This window comes from Heloderma suspectum, chromosome 13 (genome assembly GCF_057233095.1).
Source record: "Heloderma suspectum isolate Gila_16-S chromosome 13, 16-S_ref, whole genome shotgun sequence".
Lineage (NCBI taxonomy): Eukaryota > Metazoa > Chordata > Lepidosauria > Squamata > Helodermatidae > Heloderma > Heloderma suspectum.
Window position 1 is genome coordinate 5,901,997 of NC_139470.1, and position 23,524 is coordinate 5,925,520.

The following is a 23,524-nucleotide window of genomic DNA, read 5'->3' on the forward strand; positions in this document are numbered from 1 at the left end:
CTATTTGGCTATGAGATAGAATATCTGTAGATGTGATGCCCACTTGCCTTGATCCACGTTCTATCTGCTCAGCCAATCTGCCTGTACAAAGGCTATGTAGACCCACATATTCAGCAGTATAAGATCCACCTTTTGTAAGCAACGTGGATCCCTGTTTTATTTAAATTATTACTTATTCAGTCTGGCATGGAACCCAACAAATACTTTACTGCATTGCAGGTTCACCTGAGTGCCTCCAGAAAAAAAATATGAATGCAATGGTTAAGTAAAAATATAGGTTAATATGCATCCCCTGTAGACACTGCTGAGTCAATAGGGTGGCATGAAAGTATCTTGTATTAATAGCAATTGCTTTTAAATGAGTTTGAATTATCCATGGAAGTTTTGGAGAAGGGGAACATGACTATATGCTCTCATGAGATCTACAGAGCTAGCGGGTTCTCTTGCTGCAGAACCCAAAAGTATTTTCCTCTCTCATGGCCCAAGGAGAGCTGTGGTGTCTTCTCTCTGCAGATCACCTACCAAGGGAGCTATATGGATGCAAAAGTATTTTCCTCAGGGAATTTCCATGTGATTGTTTACCTGTAAGACAAGGAAAATTGAGTAATCTGAGAATTTCTCTTGGAGAGGCACCTGATCAATAAACCTCAGTCCAAGGAAATATTGGGTTCTTCAGAGACCATATTGTTTTGCATGTGCCTTGAACCCACCCTGTATAGGAAGAGTTACCAATATTGACCACAGTGAGTTTTAGACAACAATCTTCTTGAATGCCTTAAAATCAACCAATTGTTTGTGGAGAAAGCTTCTCAAGCAAGTTTAAACTTTGAATCCTCCTCCGTACTGACAGGATGTTGTAATCCTATGAGAGAATTGTGAAGTCCCTATAATCCCTGCGACCTAAAGGGACGTAAAGAACTAGTGGAACGCTTTGAAGCCTTCTCCTTTTATCAATGGAACTGAAGTTGAAGCTGCTTCTTGTTATTGATTCTATTATAATAGCATCAGATGCTCTCCAAAAAGAGTACTTGCAAAGAAAAGAGTAAAAACAAAGCAACTTGAAGGATACACACCATATATTACAAGCTGTACATTTAATCTGATCATATCTGCTGACAGGATGCAGGCAGAAATACGTATAGGGACTAATTTTGTACCCATCATCAGGGCAGGAGCCTTAGCTACTTTGCCTAAATTTTACACACTACTGAGGTGCACGTTCCAGGAGCTTCTTAGGTCAAAAGCTTGGAACCCTGGTGGAAGGAAATGTAACCCTGCCATCTTAATGGCCAAGGCTGACTTTTATCCACATCTTTGGAACCAACATGCCACCGTCTAGTGTAGCTATAGAGCCATCCGCAAAGGGAATCCTTTATCTCTTCATAGAGTCATAGAATCATAGGGTCGGAAGGGGCCTACAAGACCATCGAGTCCACCCCCCTGCTCAATGCAGGAAGCCTGATTCCCAGGTGGTCTCCCATCCAAGTACTAACTAGGGCTGACCCTGCTTAGCTTCCGAGATCAGAATAAAGCCATTCATTCATTCATTCATTCATTCATTCAGAGTTGTAGCCATCTAGAGGAGCCAACAGGCTCTTCTGCTGCTGCCCTTAGAAATGCCCCTCAGGGCTTGGGAGAGACAGGCAGCTCCCTAAACAGAGCAAACTGCTTTTCCTATTCTAGTGGCTTCAGAGAAAAAAGATGGGAAAATCTTCAGCTAGGAGGGAACTCCCTTGTCTCTTGCCAGACAGCACATTGCTGCTTCTGAGGGGGTTTCTGAGTGCATGAAAGTCCACAGGAAAAAAAAGGTTCGGGAAACCTTTAGTTTTCTCACCACATAGCTCACCCCTCCTTGTTTCTGAGAGAAGAGGGGTGTAATAATCTCCACAGAAATAGTTTGCTCATTTCTCATTAGAGTTGCTGTGTTTCTGTTTCTGAGGTTTGGTGGGTGGGTGGGAAGTCGGGCACAATTAAGCTAAGATCATCATGTTGTGTCAACATGGGGTATCTAGACTGGTTGACAAGTTCTGAGAGGATTTTCATGTAATTCCCCAACTTTGATAGAACACTGTGCCTTGAGGAGTCAGAATGAGGAGAGGAATGGGAAGGAAGAGAGTTTTCCCACCTTTTCCTGAGCTGTGCCAGGGAACATCGAACTCCGTTTGCCACCAATTGTATTGCTGCCAGTTAGCTTAGACAGTAAGGGGTTACACTTTGAAGGGCCTCCCAACCTTCTGGGGTCGGTGGGCACATTTGGAATTTTGAGAGAATGTTGTGGGCGCTGTAGCAAAATAGGTGCCATGAGGGGGCTTGTCCAGTCATAAAGTGGCTGCCATGCTGGGCATGACCAGTCACAAAACACTAATTTCCCAGAAGGCAAACTGATCAAGTACCTAAGTGTGCTCCAAAACACAAAGCCACTCTTTTGAGGCCAAATAAAGATGGTGCTGGAGGGCAGAACTTTGCTTTGTAGCATGCCGGCCTTCCAATTAAATATATACATAAATACATACATACATGTATTTATATCTTCTCTCTCTCTCTCTCTCTCTCTCTCTCATAATAACTAATTAAAAATCAGGAGGCAGAGAGCCTGGCGTGTTCCAAGAGAGGAGACCCCCACATTGAAGATCCCAGAGTTAGAATCTGGCACTCACAGCTAAGTAGTAAGAGACTAAATAAACGGAGGTGATTCTCCTCATAATCGTTGGGATTATCAATGAACATTCCTTTGCAGAAAGCATCAAGTGGAGACAGTATGGGAATAAAGCGTTGCCAAAATAGTCCTGCCAGAAAAAAATATTGTAAGCTTGGTCAGCAACTTGCAATTCAACAGCTAGGAAAGCTTAGAAATATTTAGGACCATCTTTCCTGTTCCTCCCCCACCCGTTTCCCTATTATGGTACTGTTGTTCCATTTCAACTCAGACCAAATCGGGGAGTTTATTAAATGAGTCATTTCATCCATGTTGATCCTTATTTGCAAATTGCTTCATCTTTCCTTCCTCCTCTTTGGTTTTAGAGTAGCTTTCCCCGCCCTGGCCATACTGGCTGGGAATGATGGGAGTTGCAGTCCAGCACATCTGCAACTCCCTCCTGCCTTCTTGCTCCCTGGCTCTGTGCCTGTCAAGCAAGCAAGCGGTAGCAGTGATGAGAAAGAGGATGAGGAGTGAGCGCCAGGTTGGGGAAGGCTGGTTTTGTGGTTCATTTCAGAACAGGAACCCCCCTGTCTGCCCACCTGCTCCCCCGCCAGCTATAGAATGGCCTGCATAGGAAGTATCGCAGCAGGAATTCTGCCTTTCTAAGAACATAAGAGCCATGCTGGATTAGACCAAGAGCCTCTTTAGTCTAGCATCCTGCTCTCATGGTGGCCAACCAGATGCCTCTGGAAAGCCCACAAGCAGGAGATGAGAGCACCCTCCATCCCAAGTTCCCCAACAAATGGGTTTAGGAGTCATGCTACCTTGGATAATGGAGATAATATATAGCCACCATGAGTAGTAGCCATCAATAGCCTTATGTTCCTTCTAAATGATGTGTCCAGAGCAAGGTACTTCATTAGGCAAGTTGGATGAGAATTATCTTTGTGTGGTTAGCAGAGAAATGATATCAAAGAGATTGATGGCCATGCACTGCCAAAATGGAGGACAAAAGATGACACCAATTAGCATAAATGTTGCATATGCTAGTTTATATGTATCGATGAAAATTTAGAAATAATTACTCTAATTCAAATAGAAACACGAAATATCTCAGCCTATTTATTTATTTATTTATTACATTTCTATACAGGGTGGTTCACAACGATTAAAACCACAAAATACAGCATAAAATACAATATAAAATTTAGAAGTTCAAAACTACAGTATAAAAGTAAAACCAGAATAAAACCTAGCAGCAATGCAGAGATTTAAAATACAATAAGGGTGCAATCCTATGCAGGTTTAGACAGAAAAAAGTCCTACAACTCCCAGCATTTCCCAGCCAGCTATGCTTTTTTCTGTCTAAATCTGCATAGGATTGCGCCCTAACAGATTTAAAACAGACCTAAAAGACTAAAGTCTAGTGGGGAAGACCTTGACCACGTTACTTGTGTGCCTGCTCCATCTGCTGTTCAGACACTAACTGTTCATTGGGCAGCTTCAAGGCCTCTTTGCTCTCCCTTCTTAATGGGTTCTTTAAACTGGACTTGGACCAGCCAGGCCTTCAGATAGAGGATGCCTTTAAACAGAGGACTGTCCTCTAGAAAGTAGGATAGATCACCACACCCAGTGCTGGCTCCAGGGTTTGGAGGACCCTTGGGCAAGACCCTGCATGGGCCCCCTTCCTCAGTGAATTTGCCTTCTCACCATCATCACCAGCTGCTCTTGCCCCTCCTCCGCTTTCTCATCATTGCTACCACTTCCTTGCCTGACAGAGAGCCACTGAGCAAGAAGGCCATGGCATCCTGTGTGCTGCCTCTTCCTTACCACCACCATTGTTTGGGTCAGAGAGAGAGGCAAGTAAACAAGCAGGTTGGAATGTTGAAGAGGAGAAGCAGCTCTAGGGGGCTCTTGCCAGTGGGCCTCTGCTGGGGTGTGGGCCCTTGGCAGATACCCAGACATGCCTACCTTTGATGCTGGCCCTGGCCACCATATGGCTGTCTTATGGAGACAGTGGGCCATTGTATTGGGCAGTAGGGTCCCACTGCACAGCAATGGCAGAACTGGTCCCCTCAAGTGAAGCCTAAGACTGGGTCCTAGCTTTTCACCATCAAAAGCAGATATGGATATAAACCAATTATCATCCTCAAAGTGCTAGTATTGACCTTTAAAACCCTAAGTGACTCAGGTCAAGTAGTTAATTCCTGTCGATTGAGGAAGGTTGATGATGGTTGATGATACAGAATTGTTGATGATACAGAATCGGACTCAAAGAGTGCTTATCAATGGGACCTTCTCAAGCTGGGGAGAGGTAACGAGTGGGGTACCGCAGGGCTCAGTCCTGGGCCCAGTGCTCTTCAACATTTTTATTAATGACTTGGAGGAGGAGGTGCAGGGAATGCTGATCAAATTTGCAGATGACACAAAATTGGGAGGGATAGCTAATACTTTGGAAGACAGAAACAAAATTCAAAGTGATCTGGATAGACTGGAGTGCTGGGCAGAAAACAACAGAATGGCATTTAATAGGGACAAATGCCAAGTTCTGCACCTAGGAAAAAGAAACCAAATGCACAGTTACAAGATGGGGGATACGTGGCTCAACCACACTACGAGCGAGAAGGATCTTGGAATTGTCGTCGATCACAAGCTGAATATGAGCCAACAATGTGATGTGGCTGCAAAAAAGGCAAATGCTATTTTGGGCTGCATTCATAGAAGCATCGCTTCCAAATCCCGGGAAGTACTAGTTCCCCTCTACTCAGCACTGGTTAGGCCTCATCTGGAGTACTGTGTCCAGTTCTGGGCACCACACTTTAAGAAGGATGCAGACAAGCTGGAGAGGGTTCAAAGGAGGGCAACAAAGATGATCAGGGGACTGGAAACAAAGCCCTATGAAGAGAGACTGAAAGAACTGGGCATGTTTAGCCTTGAGAAGAGAAGACTGAGGGGAGATATGATAGCACTCTTCAAGTACTTGAAAGGTTGTCACAGAGAAGAAGGCCAGGATCTCTTCTTGATCATCCCAGAGTGCAGGACACGGAATAATGGGCTCAAGTTACAGGAAGCCAGATTCCGGCTGAACATCAGGAAAAACTTCCTGAGTGTCAGAGCAATACGGCAATGGAACCAATTACCTGGGGAGGTGGTGGGCTCTCCCACACTGGAGGCCTTTAAGACGAGGCTGGACAGCCATTTGTCGGGGATGCTCTGACTTGGATTCCTGCATTGAGCAGGGGGTTGGACTCGATGGCCTTGTAGGCCCCTTCCAACCCTACTATTCTATGATTCTATGATTCTATGGTTATGCCAGGATGGAAAGAAAGAACACTGTACGGAAACAGTATTTTTAGAGCACCATGTAACCATTCGCCCAGCCTGGTCTTTCACACTGCCGCTATCAATGTGAAGTTTCTGCACTGGGTGCCAATAGAAGCATCTAATTCCTGCCAACAGCTAAACCTTTCCTAAGCCAGGGATCCCAGCTGGGAAAACTTCCAAACACCTGAAAGCACAGCTAAGAACACTGCAGATTGGTTGCCTCTGTTCCCTCACCAAGCTGCTTTTGATGCAATCCTACTTTGTTTGGTAAATTCTTACAAATCCCACCAATGACGGTGGTTGTTCTGATTCTTCCTCGTCCTCTCCCACCCCTGCCCCTCTCCCTATGGTCAATTTTTCCAAAGTGGTAATTGGGAACATATGTATTTACCTGTAATTGCAGGGTGGGTGGGATCCTAACATTCTGGAATGCATGGACCATGATGGGAAGCTCAGTGGTAAAGCCCTTGCTTTGCAAGCAGAAGGTCCCAGGTTCAATCCCTGGTATCTCCAGGGAGGGCTGGAAAAAATCCTGCCTGAAAGCCTGGAGAGTTGCTGTCTATCACTATTGACAGTACTGGGCTAGATGGACCAAGGGTCTGACTCAGTATAAGGCAGCTTCCTATGCTCCATTTCACTCTTACTTTGGGGGGGGGCAGGGGAGAAGGGATGAAAGCATATAAAATCAAGATTTAAAAAAGGGTATATAACCAGTTAAAGTTAAGAAAAATAGACCAACATAGTGACTAGCAAACAAAGTTGTGAAGCAGCAAGGCTCTGCTTCAGATCTTAATTCAATGCTGAGAACACAGCAAGCCACTATCTCAACATCAGCCTAACATCAGCAGTATGGGTGATTAACCTTGCAGGCTTGTTGCAAGGACAGGAAGCTGCCTTACACAGAGTTGGAGGGCTGGTCCATCTATTGTCCACACTGATTGGTAGTAGCTCTCCTGGGTTTCAGATAGCAATCTTCCCCAGCCTTACCTGTAGATACTGGGGATTGAACCTGGAACCCACTGGATGCAACACAGGTGGCTCTACACTACCACTGAGCTAATAAGCTTATCAGGTCAGACTATTTGTTCACCTAACCCAGTATTACTTATACCAGGGGCAGGCGAACTCATTCTCAGAGTGCAGATCCTTACACAGCCGAAACAGAACCATCCATGCACAAGACGGAGAAATCCTCAGGCTCAGGGGAACTTCAAGGTTGGCAGTAGAAAAAATACGCTGCGGGAAAAAAACCCTCAAGGGAAGACACCCCGCCCCCCAGCTCAATGAGGACTGAGCACATTCAACCGACATGGAATTCTGACTTGGGATGAACAAAAAAATAGAGCTGACAAGGGCAGTGCAGAGTGGGAATGTAATGGAGTAACCTGGAAGAGTTGGCCGGCTACCATCTTAAACAGGAGCTGTCCACACTGCAACATTTTGTTGCAGTTCCCACTGATAAAATCCTAAACGCTCTGGGATGTGGGCAGCTTCTAGACCGCCTTCTCCTGGATGAACCTAACAGCCAGCTCAGCCTTCCCCAACCTGGTGCCCTCCTGACATGTTGGACTACAACTTCCATTATTCTGGGAGCTGTAGTCCAATACATTTGGCACGCACCAAGTTGGGGAAGGCTGAGCAAGGCAAGTCTTCAGAGGCCCTTCTCTGGATCCTCCTGTCCTTAGAGGTTAGGGCAGATGGCTCCTGGAGGCAAGACTTTTTCTGTGGTTGCATGCTGACTGTAGACCCTGAAGGGAGGTTCAGCTGGTAGTGGCTGCTTTTAGGCACTGAAGTTTGTCTTGTGTACCTGAGCTTTAAGTGGTAGTTAATATTTAGTTGGTGGCATGTTGTTTTTCATTACTGGTTTATTGCATTGGGTCTTTGTTTTTTATCCTTCCTGGTTTTAGTCCATTTTAAACTACCTGTTATTTTAATATATTGCTGTATTTTGTGATGTTTTCAGGGTTTTTTCTGATTAAGTGTAAACAGCCTTGTGTGCTATTCTTTTGGCAGAAAACCAAGAGTATAAATATAGTAAATTTAAAAAACTATGTGTTCCTGATATAAAGGTGTCTATCCTTTGTTCAGAGGAACACAGCCAGTGACTCGCATTTTCTTGCTCTGGGAACATACATTTTTCAGCCATGGGTGTCTGTTATTGTTATAACATTACTATTATTTTTTTTAAAGTTGCAATGCTCAGGAGGTTCCAGTATGGGTGTACAACTCACGGCCTTCCATATTAAAAACACACATACACACTTAAAATAAAAGGTCTGCTTCTTCTGCAACAAGAGGAACCGTTTTCCAAGTACATTAAGGCACTCTTTGCCTGGGTGCTGGAGGGAGAAAGGGAGGCTGGCAGTAATTTTAATGATGGATTTCAAGATATAAACATCCGTCACCAGCTGCAGTGAAATTTCCAATGCTCCTTCTACACACAGCATTAAAGAGCAATTAAATCCATCATCAGAAGCACTGGAGGTGGCTAGTCCAGAGACATTAGGAGCAAGTGAGTATCGAGGACGTAAAGCTCCCACCAGCAATGCATTGTTTTGCAAGGATATTAGCTGCACCTGTTGGTTCTAAAGGGTTTAACGAAATCTAAGAGCTAAGCTCCTTTTTCTGCACAAAATGCAGCTTGCTGTGATTCAGTTAACTTAATTGGTTCTAAAAGCAGACTCTCAGCCAGAAAAATGAGGAAGGGAAAGGAGGTAGGAATATGCTATTGTAGGCAAATCCTTTCTCTCATGTCTGGTGGGCCTTCCCCAGTCCTGTTGCTACTGAGCTGAATGAGGCACCAGAAGCAGTCCCACTAGTTTAGCCATCCCCAACCTAGTGCCCTTCAGATGCGTTGGCCTGCAACTCCCATCAGCCCCAGCCAGCCAGTGGCCATTGTTGGGAGGGAACCAGGTTGGGGAAGGCTGAGCTAGTTCAACTCCACCCTTGCTTATATCTCCTAGCAATTGCCTTCTCTCCCAGCCGCCCTTTTCTCTCATCACATCCTCTAGGATGGAAAGGAGATACTCTTTTCCTCTCCACACCCCAGCATTCACACTCTTTTCGTTATTTGGCCCTTTTCATATCATGTTCAGGAAAGTTTTTGCACAGGTATTATATCTCATTGTTAGCAAGAATCTCCGTACGTATTAAATCCATCCCAAACTTTGACCTCTGTTGGTGGGGTCAATGGTCACAGCCTGGTTGTGTATACATCTCTCTGGTGAACTTGCAGTGGACCCTGATTGGGACACTTTTCAACTTGCCCTGTTCTATGGAGTTTGTTTCTGTAATTTTGGGATTCCACTCAACACAGAATACAAAATAGCAGCCACAGCTACAATGCCTCAGCTCATTGCCCATCTCATGTGTAACTGCTGTTGGTTGCACACAATTCTGGCATCTGACGACAGCCAAAAATGGAAAGAAATGAACGAAGCAAACCCACCCCCCTCACTTCCAAAATGACATCCATAATTGCTGAAAGCAATCTGCAATACAAGCGGGGAAAATCCAAAACTGTCCAGGATAAGGTGTGCCCCAGTAGAAAAACAGAGTTCTCTTTCCAGTGAAGAGCAAAAAAATGCAACTATGAAAGAAGGGGGATTACATCCTTCACTACGCCACCTGTTATGTTGCATGCCACAAGAAAAAACAATTAGAAAACTAGCCTCCTTTGAGCTGAAAGATGCTCGCAATGGGGTCAAAGGAGATGAGAGAGGGAAGATGCCCTCTTCTTTTTGGTATTACTTAACAAAACCCACAGCGCTTCTGTGCTCGTGTGCAGCTGTTCCCAATGGGGCATGCCCAGGGGAACTTGCCACTGGACTGTGCTTTGAGGAACAGTTACCTAATACAACCAAATCAAGGTCTGAAGCACAAAAGGTTATCAAGGCTGTTTTTAATAGTTTATGCAGGAAAGGGCTGAAGTGTAGAGATACTGTTAATTGGTATTACCAATTACCTTAAGAGCCTTTCACAGCCTGCACTTTCCTCAATGCTGCTACATTTCACTTTTTCAAACACAAAGGCTTAAAAGGAACACCACTTGTTACGGCAGAAAGTAGAAAAGAACTGCAATTCCTTCATAGGCCACCATTTCTTCAGCTGACTGGCTATAGAGGTGCTCCTCAATTTAGATGCCTGAAGCGCCTGGCTTCTGTTTTAGAGTGCACATATTAAGTGCCCTCCACAAAAAAACAGGGGAGGCTGGGGAAAGGGCTGGGAGGAAATGTACTGCTACTCTGAAAGTCTCCCACAGGTCTGTGGAGGAGTTCATACATCTAAAGACACTGCAGGCTTTGTGAATAAAGCCTCCTTTCATAAAAGGATATAAAAGCAGCCTACATTTATCCACCACTGGGGATCAAGCGTAATTAGTTTGCAACATGATTCCAACATCTTTTAGTCATTAACAAACGATTGAGAAATGCTTTATAATACTTTAAAGCTTCTAATTTTAGAAACAAGAACTCAACATTGCTGTTTGACACTAATGCCTACTCACCACCGAAGTGGCTCAGCCACCTCATTAAATAAGGAGCACTGAGAGTATAATGCAGAAAAAGAACTGTTGTTCTTTAAAACCACTCAGCTGCTTTGGGTCATGCCTCAGCCCAGTTCTGGCAGCAGCACACTCTGGCCTTGGAATTCTTCATGCCAGGGAGAAGCAGGACATCTTGGGCCAACTCGTCAAGCGCTACAATTCCAGGTCGTCTCAGAGGCCACCTCACTGCATGCCAAACCACTGTTCCTGATCGGCCCACTGGGCCGCCTCGCTGTCGCTGCCTTCGAGGTCCCCTTCCTCTCCACTCCCTTCCATATCATCCACATCCTCCTCCTGGGTAGCATCTGTGGGACTCTCTTCTTTTTCCATTTTCTGCATTCCCTCCAACGACTTCTGATCATTGGGATCCAAACTGGGGGAAGAGAAGAACAGAAAAATATCCTGACGGGAGGGGGCAGTAGAAGAAGACAAACCAGCTCATGCTCATCTTCTTTCTTCACCTTTCTAGTTTCTAGGCCCTTTTCTGATACATGAGGCCTCTCTGCTTGGTTCCTGAGAGAAACATTCATGCATAGGCAGTCCACGCAGGGATCTTGCAGAGTTTAGCTTTTGAACACACCTGGCTAAACTCCACGAACTTTCTGACTGCACAGAAGTGTGGCTTTTCAACCATTCACAAAGGACAACACAAGAGACAGATGGTGCAATCTTCAGACAAGCACAGCCAAGCATCTTAATATAGCTTAGTCTCACTGAAGTCTATGCAACTAAATCACTTCAGGGCCATAAAGAAGGAGGTTATATATTTCAGAAATAAAGATGATACAGTTGTGTTTAGGTTTTTTGCTTTTGTTTAGGTAAGTGCATTCAAATAAAGATTTTGTAAAAAAAAATCTGATTTTTATACTGTATGGCATGATTTTATTTCATATAAAAATCAGGGACGTATGCAGCAACCTCTATCAAAGCCTTTCTTCAGATTATGGAAAAAGAGATTTAGGGTGCAACCCTATGGAATTGCCACTAACGAGATGGAAGCCTCTGGCCTCAGAGGCTTCTGAGTAGCCTGTGCCCCGCCAAGGTGCTACCACAGAGCAGGAGAAGTGATGGAGGCAGGTTTCACTGCTTTGTCCTCCTTTTAAATGTTTCCCTCTAGATGGGCTTCTGAGCCTGTCTAGAGGAGTCATGCTGCCTGGGGTGGGGCTGGAGAGGCCACAGGACAGAGTGGATCCCAGCCTCTCCTTTTCACTCCTTCCCACTGACACTGCCCCCAACCTTGGAAAGCAGGTGCTACAGTTCTTTCCACAGTGGCTGCGAGGCGATGGGGGCAGGGGCAGATCTCAGAGTCCTCCCCCTGAAGTCGTAGGAGTGTCTACAGCTTTGGGAGGGGGAATTCTTAAAATCCTATGTCCCTTGGACATTCTCCCAGGGACCATAGGATTCCTCCGTAAATATAATTAGCTATTATGAAGAATCATAAAGAAAATCTCCATAGCCAACAGATTCCACCCATATTTTTACCTGTAAAGTAAAGGGGAAAAATACGTCACACGTACTACCCTCTGTCAACAACTAGATTTAAACTAGATGTAATTTTCTTTTCATTTGTTTACTTGCTTGCATGTTTCCAAGTCTTTGTACTTGGAAAATTAATAAAATCTTTTTTAAAAATAAAGGTTCTTGAGAACAGTAAGTTGCCCAAAGCCATTAGGACTACTACCCAAATGCTCACATGGCTTATTAGCAAGCCGGGTTTCTTAGGACATAATGTAGCTTTACTGGTACTCATTTGCTTAAGGTCTACTGGAAAGACCCTGATGTAGGAGGGTCAAAAAAAGCAAAAAGGGATCTACCACTTGGAGACTCAAAGCCAGAATCTTAACAACTTTTGGGAGGGTCACAAAGCCACTTTGTGTGCGCGCACACAATAAAAGGATGCACAGAATTAGGGTGTCTATAGCTGTTGGAAGGAGAAGCAGTTGGAGAATAAGGAGATGAGGCAGAAGCTCAGCAGGGTCTACCAGCAGCCTACTGAGGAAGATGGTTGCAGGACAGCCTCCTCCAACCTGGCATCCTCTGGATTTGTGGGACTACAGCTCCCATCATTCTCCAGCCAGCCTAACTGGGAAAGGCTGTTGTAGAAGTTATAACTCATCACCATCACAGCAACAGTTCCCAGAACATTACCTGAGAGCAATGCTATACTGGTCCATGGCTTCCTGATACTCATTAACAGCCACGAGGAAGTCCCCCAACATGCGATGGAGAATGCAGTCACTCTGGTTGGCCAGGGCACTCCTCAGCAATGCAATTCCCTCTTCATATTTCTGTTCTCGGCCTGTCAACAAGGAGATTTAGAGCTATTTAATGCCAGGGCTGCCGCCCAATTAAAGAAACCTTTGTCCATTAATTGCATGTGTCTTAAATTATGTATATACATGCATATTTATGCAGAGTTTAAAAGTTATCAGAAGAACCCGTTCTGTCTTGGTTTTAGATGATGTACTTGTGTGTCACACAGCAGACACCATCTCAGAAGCAACCTTCCTTCCTGAGTGAGACAGCAGGAAGGAGGACTATTTTTAGAAGGCACTTGGAGCCCACGGATTTAGAAGTACTTGCATTCAATTAAAAATAAAATCAACCCAAATCAATTAGTTGACTAAGTGCACAATCCTTGCTGGCTGGAGAATGCTGGGAGTTGTAGGGCTTCTTTTTCTCTAAACATGCACAGCATTGCATCCTAAACCAGCCTTGCCCAACATGGTGCCCTCCAAATGTGTTAGACTGCAGCTCCATGGGCCATGCTGGTTAGGCAATGATGGGGTTTGCAGTCCAACACATCTGGAGGGTGCCAGACCGGGGAAGGCCGGACTAACATTGGTGCCCCAATTTATGTGAGACTCCTTGCTAAATGATACCAGGGAAGCTCAATTTATAGAGTCATTTAAAGTTCAATGGCAAATTCTTCTGTAAAAGAAATTAGCCAAGGAGTCTGAATGGTTGGCAGCTGGTAGCCCACACCAAAAAGTGAAAGGAAAGGATGCTGCATGTCAGAATATGGCTATAGTTTGAAGAGATTTGGGAGAGAATTGTCAACTGTCACCATCTTTGAGACTAGACAGGAGCGATTTGCACTGGAGGGGAATATCTATGTGTGCTGTGTAAGACTTGTGTTGACAAGCATGTATAAAGCACACAAAAGGAGAGGAAGCAGACTTACTGAGAAGCTCCGCCTTCTTTACCACTGCTTTGATGTAATCAGGGCGCTGTGTCAGTGCTTTGTCCAGCAAAGTCTTTGCTTTCTCCTGTGCAACCGGATCTTCCAGGCAAACAGTTGCCAAGAGAGTAAGAGTCTGTGCATTGGCTCCCAGGGTTTTGTACACGTTATTAGCCATAACAGTGGCTTCACGGAGACCGTTGGATGCCAAGTAGCATTCAATGAGACCTGAGAGTCAAAGAGGTCAATATCATTTTTTGTAGAAGTAACCAGAGTTCCTTATTTCAGAACCATTAGCAGTAAGGGGGGAGAATTACCCATTTCAATGGTCAAAGAACCGAGCACAGTGGAATGGAAGTTCAAAGCTTTAGGGAGGGTACTTGGCATGTCAGAAAGATGACATCTCAGTGATGAGATTCATTTGTTGATCTATAGCAGCCTTCTCCAACCTGTGCCATCCAGATGTATTGGACTACAGTTCCCATCATCCTCAGACAGCATGGCCAATGGGGAGGGGCTGTAGCTCAATGGTAGAACACATGCTTTGCATGAAGAAGGTTCTAGTTTCAATCCCCAGCATCTCCAGGTAGGGCTGGAAAAACTCCTCCCTGAAACCCTGGAGAGTTGTTGCCATTTAGCGTTGACAGTACCAGGCTAGTTGGACCAAGGGTCTGGCTCAGTATAAGGCAGCTTCCTATGTCCCTAGTCCAACCCATCTGGAGAGCACCAGGCTGGGGAAGGCTGACCTACAGGGACGTTCACTCTACCACTAGATTTGACATTGCCCGTTTCAAGACGTCCGCCATCTTTACTTGCCTTCATAGCAGTCCAACCTGCAAGGCGCAAGCCGTATTGCTTCGCGAAAGTGTATGATGGCCTCCTGCACCCTCCCCATGTTCCGAAGAGCGGCGCCTTTCAGCAGCAGCGCCTGCACACTGTTGCTGTTCAGCTGAATGGCTTTGGCTCCTAAATACAAGGCACGGGAATAGCGCTTGCTGTAGAAACTGTGACACCTGCAGAAAGAAGGGGAATGGTGGCTAATATACTTCCTCACACGCCCACCATCAGAAGACAGCCAGGGAATTCTTCAGTCAAGGCAGCGTGCATCCCCCGTGGATCAAGGAATGTGGGAAGGGCATGTTGGCAAAGTAGGAAGGGGCTTTTCTGATATAGCCCCACCCACTTTTGGGATCAAGCCTTACCTGCTTCACCAGCCTGGGATGATATCCTGACATCCGGTGTGCTCTCTTCTGTGTGAATTCTCTACCCTGCACACCTCCTTCCCCAACTGCTACAACCTCCCATTTCCATTACTGCTTTTGATGTTGGGCAGAAAATACTTTCTGTCTGTCGAATAACGGAATATAGAACTCCTTGCTAAAGGCAGAATGGTCTATTGCCATTAAGAAATGCAATGTTAGGTTTCAATATCCTGAAATGATGCCTATTTTTCAGTAGTGTCTCCCTAGAAGTTATGAAACACCTTAATAAAGCAAACCCACTTCTGCTTAGTCCTACCATTTTTTAATGATAACACAATACAGTGTTTTTTGTTTATAGGGAAGGACTTTTGCAATTTTTATGAATTATTTTATGAATGAACTGTCTTGAGCAGCATGGTTGGAAAGGCAGAGCTACAAAATGTGTAACTCGGTGCTAGCTCTCTTGTGGCCGAATTTTATTTCAGACAGATTGGCTTTGAAATCCCTGGCTATTTTTGGATCCAACAGCTCCAAAGCAGTTCAACAGCAGTAAGAGGTGCTTTAGAAGCAGTATTTCTGTTGTGCACCTCAGTTGCAGAGACTCCTGGACATCTCACATAAGCCTTGGTCGAACTCCCAGTCTTCAGTGGATCAAGACTTTGCTGCCTGACACTAAACCATTTGCCCTGGACCTAAGATTCCTTGAAGAGCAGCCAATCCAGAACTCGACTTGTTTAATGGAGCCTTGTGCCTCGATGGACCCAGCCTCAAGACAGTTCAGTGGAAGAGAAGAAAGGTAACAAGAAACAGCCAGTTACCCCGATACCACCCATGGCTCTGCGTGCTGATCAGAAATGTTGAAGAGACGGCAGCCTAGATTCTCTACATCCTCCAGGCGACCTTCACGAGCTAACAAGTAACCATACACGTCCATTCCTAAAGACAAAGAATTAAAGAACTGGACATCAACAACAACAATGCCACTGTGGTAAAGTAGTTAGAATGTTGGACTAGGACTTGGGAGATCTGGGTTCTAGTCCCCACTCTGAAGCTGACTAGGTGACCTTGGGCCCGTCAATGACTCTCAGCCTAACCTACTTCACAGGTTTGTTGCAAGGATAAAATGGAGGAGCAGCAGCAACATGTAAGCAACCCAGGGCTCTTTGCAAGAGGAAAAAAGCTGTCATATAATAAACAAATATTAAGAAAAATAGAAAAATGTAAGACCGAAGAAAACTAGAGCGTAAGATAATTTACAGCTGTCACTAATAAGCAGAAATAGTGCTCAGAGCCAAACATTTTTAAATTTTTAGAAAGGGTAAGAAAATATTCCCACTTTTATACATGTATCCACAGATACAGAGACACACAAACTCAAAATAAAATTATAAAATTAGTCTCCATAGAAGCTAGGTATGTTTCCTGTTCTAGTCAGCTTGAATATGTTTCACAGTTCTTTGGAGGTCCACAGTAGTCCAAATCTACACTTTTAAAAAAATGAAGCCCTAACATTCAAGTGGCTATCACTGGATGTGAATAATTTTAGATGTGTTCAACTCAACACAAACATTAAATAATGTTCTATATTTTGTGCTGCAACGTCCTCCACATTATATGATGCTGTTGATGCATCACCTGTTACCCATATACCTTTTTTTTTTAACCAGTTAGAAATGTCTCACTCTGGGGTTTAATCATCTCTCCGATTTTAAGAAGTATAAGGACAAATAGAAAAAGAATTGCTTCATTTGTCCTAGTTTTTACTTCAACCTCAATGATGTTGGGAACAAAAAACGAACAAGCTGGATTTTTTTGTTCTATTAAAGTGTACATTTACTTGGGAATAAGTTCCACTAAATTCAGTGGGACTTACTTCTGAGTAGACATGCATAGGATTGCACTGTTAATTGGATCAAGAACACAAATGATTCTAGGAAGCCCTCAGAGACTTACCTTTTATTAAATATGGATCCAACATTTGTGCCTGTTCAAATTTTAGAACTGCGTTCTTATTGTCACCGGCTCTGAAATACAGATCTGCTAAACTCCCCAGTATATCCACATTATCCCTCAGTAGTGACTTTTTCTCCAGTGAGCTTTTGGGGAAAGAACAAATTGAAAAAAATAAGATCAATAATCTTTTAACAGCAATTTAAAAATAACCTCCTGGAATATTTGTGTATTTATTATTAGAACAACAACAACCACTGCCCTACTCTTTTGTCAAAAAAATAAGGTATTTTTGATCTCAGAAAACAGACAGCTGATGCCATAATATCTATATCCCCTAAAGCTACAGCCAGGACATCTTCCATACAAAGAAGATTAAAAAGAGGAGGGGAGAACACATGATACATATATACCCAGAAAGAAGGTATATGCTTCAGATTTTGGTTTCTTTCACAGTGGAGCATCTCAAAAAGGTGGTCTGGGGTTGCACACACTCCAATATATTAAAGTTTTGCCACATCAAGAATGCAACCATCAATCAATAGCAAATTGTTTCTAGCTCAGTTTTGTGTCCAAGGAGTACAGATGACGCTGTATAGAAAATGCCTTGCTCCAAAGAGCACATGGCCTTCTGTACCAAGCAGAACAAGAGATTAGGCAAGGTGTTCTTCAAGAAAGTTGGTTCAAGTTTGCCCTGGATTCTTACCAGATGGTGTTGATGGCTCTGGTGTTATCGCCCGTGTGCACAAATGCATACGCTTTGATCCACACTGAAAGCCAGTCCAAGTTTGGGATGCTCTGAATCACATTCATTGTCATGGATGCCACTTCTGCACCTTTCACTGAGAGTGACAACAAACCTAGAAGGGAAGCGACAGTTCCTGTGACTACCTTGGCAGCCATAAGGAAATTATGTGCTCAGGTACCAAGACCAGGTAAATTGACTAAAGCAGAGGTGGGCAACTTGTGGTCCTCCAGATGTTTTGGCCTATAGCTCCCATCAGCCTTAGCCAGCATAGCCAATGGTGACAGATGATGGGAACTGTGGCCAAAACATCTGGAGGGCCACAAGTTGCCCTCCTCTGGGCTGTAGTGATCCAGCCCTGCAGATACCTGAAATTTGTACAACTTATCTACTATATCAGCTACAAATCCCTAGCATAGCTTTCCCCTCAAGATGTTTTGGACTACAACTACCAGCATTCCTGACTAATCACCATGCTGGCTAGGGCTGACGGGAGTTGAAGTCAAAAACATCTGGAGAACACCAGGCTGGGGGAAACTGCCTTAGACTTCTTCTCTCAGATCGGAAAGGACATTGCAACACCACTGTTACTGCCTCTCTGAGCATTTAAGGCTTCTGAGACGAAATACATATAGCCACCATGAGTACCCCTTTAGCACCTACTCATGAGCAGGCAACTGAATGACTTCACCTGAATGCCTGCCTTAATCCATATTTTGTCACTTGCCCATGCTAAGAATATCCACATTTACCAACATTTCTCAATCACACCTTTTCTGCCCTGTAAGAACACTTCACTTCAAAAGAATTTAAACAGTAACCATTGGTAGGAAGAAAAGTGGCTACCCAAGATGGCATCAAGGGCTAGCGGGCACTGTCTCAGCACTTCTTTGTAACTTGTCACAGAGGAGCGTTCCTGGCCTGCCTTCTTGTACAAGTTTGCCAGCATCATGTTAATCTGTAATCCACAGAAATACAATTATGAAAACAATGAAGTTTTAATATGGTCATAAGACATTATGCTTCGCACTAAGGGCATTGGATTTGTTCTCTCCAACTGCTGATGGGCAACTCTTTGGGTCTGCAATGACTAACGGCAAACTGTTTTTACCTTTATTCCAAAAGCTGGAAATTGGTGCCTTATACTTTGCAACCAAAGGCTGCTCAAGGAATTATCTTAAAGAATGATCTTACACCTCCAGCCAAAGGTTCTCAAGAAATTTAACCCGATTTCTTAGGAAGAGCCTACCTTAGGGGTTCTCTGTCTTGAAGGAATTCCATCAAGTATAGCAATGGCGTCTTTGTCTTGCTTCAACATTGTATAGCACTCTGCCATTTTGTATTTCACTTCGATTTCAGAAGGCAGACACTAAAATAAAAAATGGAGGCTACTTTAATAGTTTGGCAGCTTTGAAACATGAGGAAATAGAAATACTGAGGGCATTTGCTAGTTGGGTGGTATACGAATCTAATAAATAGAGATGGAATTTTTAACAAAGGTGTTTAAAGGAGCTGCCTTAGAACATGTCAGACCTTGGCCTGTCTGACTCAGAACTGCCAATCGGAGGTTGCATATTCAAACACAACTCTGGCAAATCGTGGGTTAATTAACTCATGATTTGCCACCATTACATGTGAATCAGGTCAATATGTTGAATCCCGCACTCCCATCCCAATATCACATAAGGGCAAAGAAACTTCGAGATATGAACTAAGTTAGATAGCAATCTACTTGTCATGGTAATCAACAACCAACACAACAGCCCTTTGTCTGATTGGTGAGGTACAAGCTATGGTCAGCATTTTAACCATGAGTACCTGGCTCTGAGGAGCAGACGCAGCATTCCCAGTTGAAGGTCTGACTTTCGAAGTTTTACTCAGTGCTTTCTTCTGCTGCAAAGCCATGGTATACTTACTGACGGCATTTCTGTATTCCTTGTCATGGAAGAGAGAATCCGCGTGATACACAAGAAGCTGATACTTCTGCGATGGGGAAAACAACTCACTGTAGGAAACAAAAGGCAGATGGGTGTCAAATGATCGCATGAGGGCATCAAGCATGCCTTAAAAGGAAGGGAGAATCAATAGAATTGTGTCTTTGTTCTGAGACCATCCATCAATTCCATGTCCTGACCAAGAACTTATAAGGTATTGCCTCACCCCAATCTGCTCTTGGAGTACTTGCTGCCCTATGTCTGTCAACCAGAAAGCCTTCTGTCTTGAACTCACTAGGTGGCCTTAAGCAAGCCATTATTCTGTCAGCCTGAAGATGCCTCTTCCTATGAATACCAAGTATTGTCACAGCGATTAAAGGCACAGGAGCCCTACTCTCCTTTGCATCTGATCATACTGCTCCCCATCTACCCATGTCCACCTCCACTCAATCCAATCTCCCATCAGAACCATTCCTTCCCCCACCATAATCTTTCTACTTTGGTACAGAGGTCTAGCAGCCCTCTTAGTCTGTTGCAGCAAAACCATCAAAGCGCCTTGTGGCACCTTAAAGTCTAAGCAGATTTATTACAGTAGGGGTGGGGTACTTTGTGACCTTCCAGGTGTTGTTGGACTACAACTCCCATCATCTCTGACCACCAGCTGAGCCTGATGGGAGTTCGAGTCCAACAACATCCAGAGGGCCACTAATTCCTTGCCCTTGTATTGCAGCACGTGTTTAATCCATGCAAGTTTATGCCCAAATAGATCCATTCGCCTGTAAAGCTGCCACAAGACTTTAAATGCATGTGATGCCATCCTACGGATCTTTAATGAGGCTTCAATGAGGCTTCCTCCCAGGTAAGTGTAACGAGCATTGCACAGCCTAAGCAGATATACTGTAGCAGAAACTGGTGGACTAGAGACCATTACACACAGGAAGGGTTATCCACAGTTCTTAGGTATATAAACACCGGGGGAGGAGAATGCAGCCAAATGTCCAAGATATGCAAACAAAAAAGGTCTATTATTATTACTACTACTACTACTACTTTGTTTACATCCCATGCTTTTCCCTCCAAGGAATCCAAGGCGGCTTACACGATCCTTCGCCTCCTCCTCTCCATTTTATCTATCCTCACAACAAGCCTGTGAGGTAGGTTAGGCTGAGAGTCAGCGGCTGGCTCCAAGTCACCCAGTGCCCTTCATGGCCGAGTGGGGACTTGAATCCAAGTCTCCCAAGTCTTAGTCCAACACAAAGTCACAAAGACAGTATTCACACTAGTAGTAATTAAAAATATAACACAGCCCTTCAAGCTCAGCTGTGTTCTTACAGTAACACATGTAGTAAGAGAGATTTCAGCAATATGGGAAAAGGACTAGGGCTGAGGAGACCCAGGTTCAGATCCCTACCTTGGCTGTGAAGCTCGCTGGGTTTCTTGAGGCCAGCCTTCCCCAGTCAGGCGCCCTCCAGATGTGCTAGCCTGCAAGTCTCATCATCCCAGCCAGTGGTTGGGATGATGGGGCTTGCAGTCCACATCTGGAGGGCGCGCGGTTGGGAACGGCTGCCTTAGACTAATGAAACCTTACCAGCGTTGGCCTACCTCACAGGGCTGTTGTAGCGATAACGCTGGTGGGGAGGGGGAGGTAAAGAAAGAGATGGACTACGTAATAAAGGCAGCCCTGAGAGGCTGCTCTCGTTATCTGTAACGCGCGAACGTCGCCCCACCGCGGCTGGCTGCCTCACTCACGGGTTGTTGCCGCTCATGGTGAGCAGGAGCCCGCTGAGGAGCCGCACGTTGGAGTGGAGCCCGGCGGCCGCCATCTCCCGCACATGATCCACCACGCTCATGGCCACGGGCGAGCCGAAAGGACGACGGAGAAAGGGAAGGCGGCGAACGAGAAGACGTGAGGCAATGCGGCGGCGGCGGCGGCGGCGACCACAACGGTGTCCTCCTCTCAGGAACTCTAAAATGGCGCCTCTCTGAGGGGTCCTCGCAGAGAAAGCGGCCATGACACCCGCGGGGGAAACCGCCACCGAGAGGGCTGCCCTGTGGTTCGCCTGTCAACGTCAGCAAAAATGCTACCATTCTTCACCGCAGAAATTATTATCGGACCTCAGGTATCGTTGTTTTTTTTCTTTTTCTTGAAAAAAAAAATTCTTGTTCCTCAGAAAGATGCGTTTTGTTTTGTTTTTAAATGCAGGCAGTGCTTTAGACACTCTGCTCCAACCGAAATCATAGAAAGGTGGGACGAACAAAGGAAAGATCTGAGCACGTGTGGGATGGTCACCTTATGACCCTCCAGATGTTTTGGCCTACAACCCCCATGATCCCTCAGCATTGTCTGTTGACTAGGGCTGATGGGAGTTGCAGTTCAACATCTGGTGGGCCACATGTTGCCCGCCCTGATTTAGAGTACAGTGCCCATCATCCCCAGCTAGCATTGCTCTGGTGGCTGGGGAAGATGAAAGCTGTAGTCCAAAACATCTGGAGGTTGGGAAGGCTGGGTTTTACTCACATTTCAATAGGGTGGGAGATAGATGTTGCTCATTTTTATTTTCTACTGCAGAGGTGGACAACTTCTGACCCTCCAGATTTTTGGCCTACAACTCCCATCAGCCCTAACCAGTATAATCAATGGTGACAGATGATGGGAGTTGTAGTTTAAAACATCTGGTGGTCCACAAGTTCTCACCTCTGTTATGCAGTGATATCTTTCTCTTCAAGCCCAAAGGGCTAACAATGATTAAAACAAGAGTCATCCATATTAGGGCTGCCATCATATATACATACATACTTGGGGAGTAAGTCCCACTGAACTCCATGGGGCTTCCATCTGAGTAGATACACACTCTAAAAATATAATGGGTTGGTTCCAAGCAGACTGAGTCATACTTGGAGCAGACCCATTTACCTCAATGGGCCTTAAGTTAATGGAACATTAAGCCCCACTGTAGAACATTAACAAGCAGTTAGGTGTTAAGAAGCCACATAAAACCAGAACCAGTACTATAAACATATGTATCAACAGCATGTAAAAAACCTGAGCAAATTGTGAGGTTTTCACCTAGTGCTGAAAAGTCAGCACCTGATGAGCCTCTCCAGGGAAGATTCTGACTTGGATTCCTGCATTGAGCAGGGGGTTGGACTTGATGGCCTTGTAGGCCCCTTCCAACCCTACTATTCTATGATTCTATGGGCCAGAGATAGGAACATAAGGAGTAATGTACAGGACCAAGCCAAACGGTCCATTTTGTCCAACTTCTGCTTCCACAGTGGCCAACCAGATGCCTCTGGGAATCCCGCAAGCAGGACATGAGTGTAATAGCACCCTCCGGCTCGAGTTCCCCAGGAGCTGGTGTTCAGAGGCATACTGCCTCTGTTACTCGAAATATGTATATAGCCATCATGACTAGTAGTCATTGATAGCCTTATCCTCCATGAATCAGTCTAATCCGCCTTTTAAGTCATCTAAGTTGGTGGCCATCACCATATTCGCCAGTAGCAAATATCTTAGCTGAACTACACACTACATGAAGAAGATGGGTGTGGGGTGGATTTTTCCGCTTGCATCCGCTTGCTCCTGGAGTCGGCAAGTCCAGTTTTATCGGCGCTGAACTACTACAAAGAAACGGGACTTACTTTACACCAGCCCAGTGTCTTCCAGATGAGTTGGACTACAAGTCCCATCATCCCCAGCCAGCATGGCCATTTACTTGTTTGTTCAAGAACCCTGTCATATCTTCTAATGAACCCCTGAGCGCTGCAGTGGATTCTGGGGCATATTCTGGGACACAGAGTCCTAGATGAAACAGAGGATGAGTAGCACCGCGCAAGGTGTCTTTCGGGGAGACTAGTTTGCTATTGCTGACCTTCTAATTAGGAAACCCCCAGTAGGCTTCTGAAGGTATCTAGGGTACTCCAGAACAGTTTGAACATCATCTTATTGCAGGGGCCAGCAACCTGTGGCCCTCCATCTAATTTCAGAAGCCCTCTGCAAGCAA

General features: G+C 44.9%; 1 protein-coding gene across 4 annotated transcripts; it reads right to left on the reverse strand.

Annotated features, from left to right (window-relative positions):
- Positions 1-112: 112 nt before the first annotated feature.
- Positions 113-21,504, reverse strand: ANAPC7 (anaphase promoting complex subunit 7). 4 transcript variants are annotated; one of them, XR_014785794.1, is made up of 14 exons: positions 21,270-21,504; positions 19,405-19,591; positions 18,836-18,955; positions 18,433-18,544; positions 17,548-17,701; positions 16,845-16,987; positions 15,710-15,827; positions 14,506-14,702; positions 13,693-13,917; positions 12,657-12,807; positions 10,470-10,881; positions 3,463-3,631; positions 2,658-2,786; positions 113-582 (listed from the first exon to the last, which is right to left on the reverse strand). XR_014785794.1 is itself a non-coding variant. In XM_084820305.1 (11 exons), the coding sequence occupies exons 1-11, from the start codon at positions 21,368-21,370 to the stop codon at positions 10,692-10,694; spliced, it is 1,698 nt and encodes a 565-aa protein (XP_084676431.1). In that variant the 5' UTR covers positions 21,371-21,504; the 3' UTR covers positions 5,944-10,691. The 4 variants fall into 4 exon arrangements, 3 of the variants coding, with proteins under 3 accessions (XP_084676431.1, XP_084676432.1, XP_084676433.1); XM_084820305.1 differs by lacking the exons at positions 113-582; positions 2,658-2,786; positions 3,463-3,631 and having other exon boundaries at positions 5,944-10,881; XM_084820306.1 differs by lacking the exons at positions 113-582; positions 2,658-2,786; positions 3,463-3,631 and having other exon boundaries at positions 7,940-10,881; positions 19,503-19,591.
- Between the last annotated feature and the right edge of the window lie 2,020 nt (positions 21,505-23,524).

Bases quoted from the DNA above. Each gene is read 5' to 3' on its own strand.
- ANAPC7 (XM_084820305.1), bottom strand. From the start codon at position 21,370: ATGAGCGTGGTGGATCATGTGCGGGAGATGGCGGCCGCCGGGCTCCAC. The intron at 14,703-15,709 runs GTAACTGGCTGT...TTCTTTCTGCAG, and splicing joins GAGCCATGGGTGGTATCGGG to GTGTCACAGTTTCTACAGCA. The intron at 13,918-14,505 runs GCAAGTAAAGAT...TTTGACTCTCAG, and splicing joins CAGGTTGGACTGCTATGAAG to GTCTCATTGAATGCTACTTG.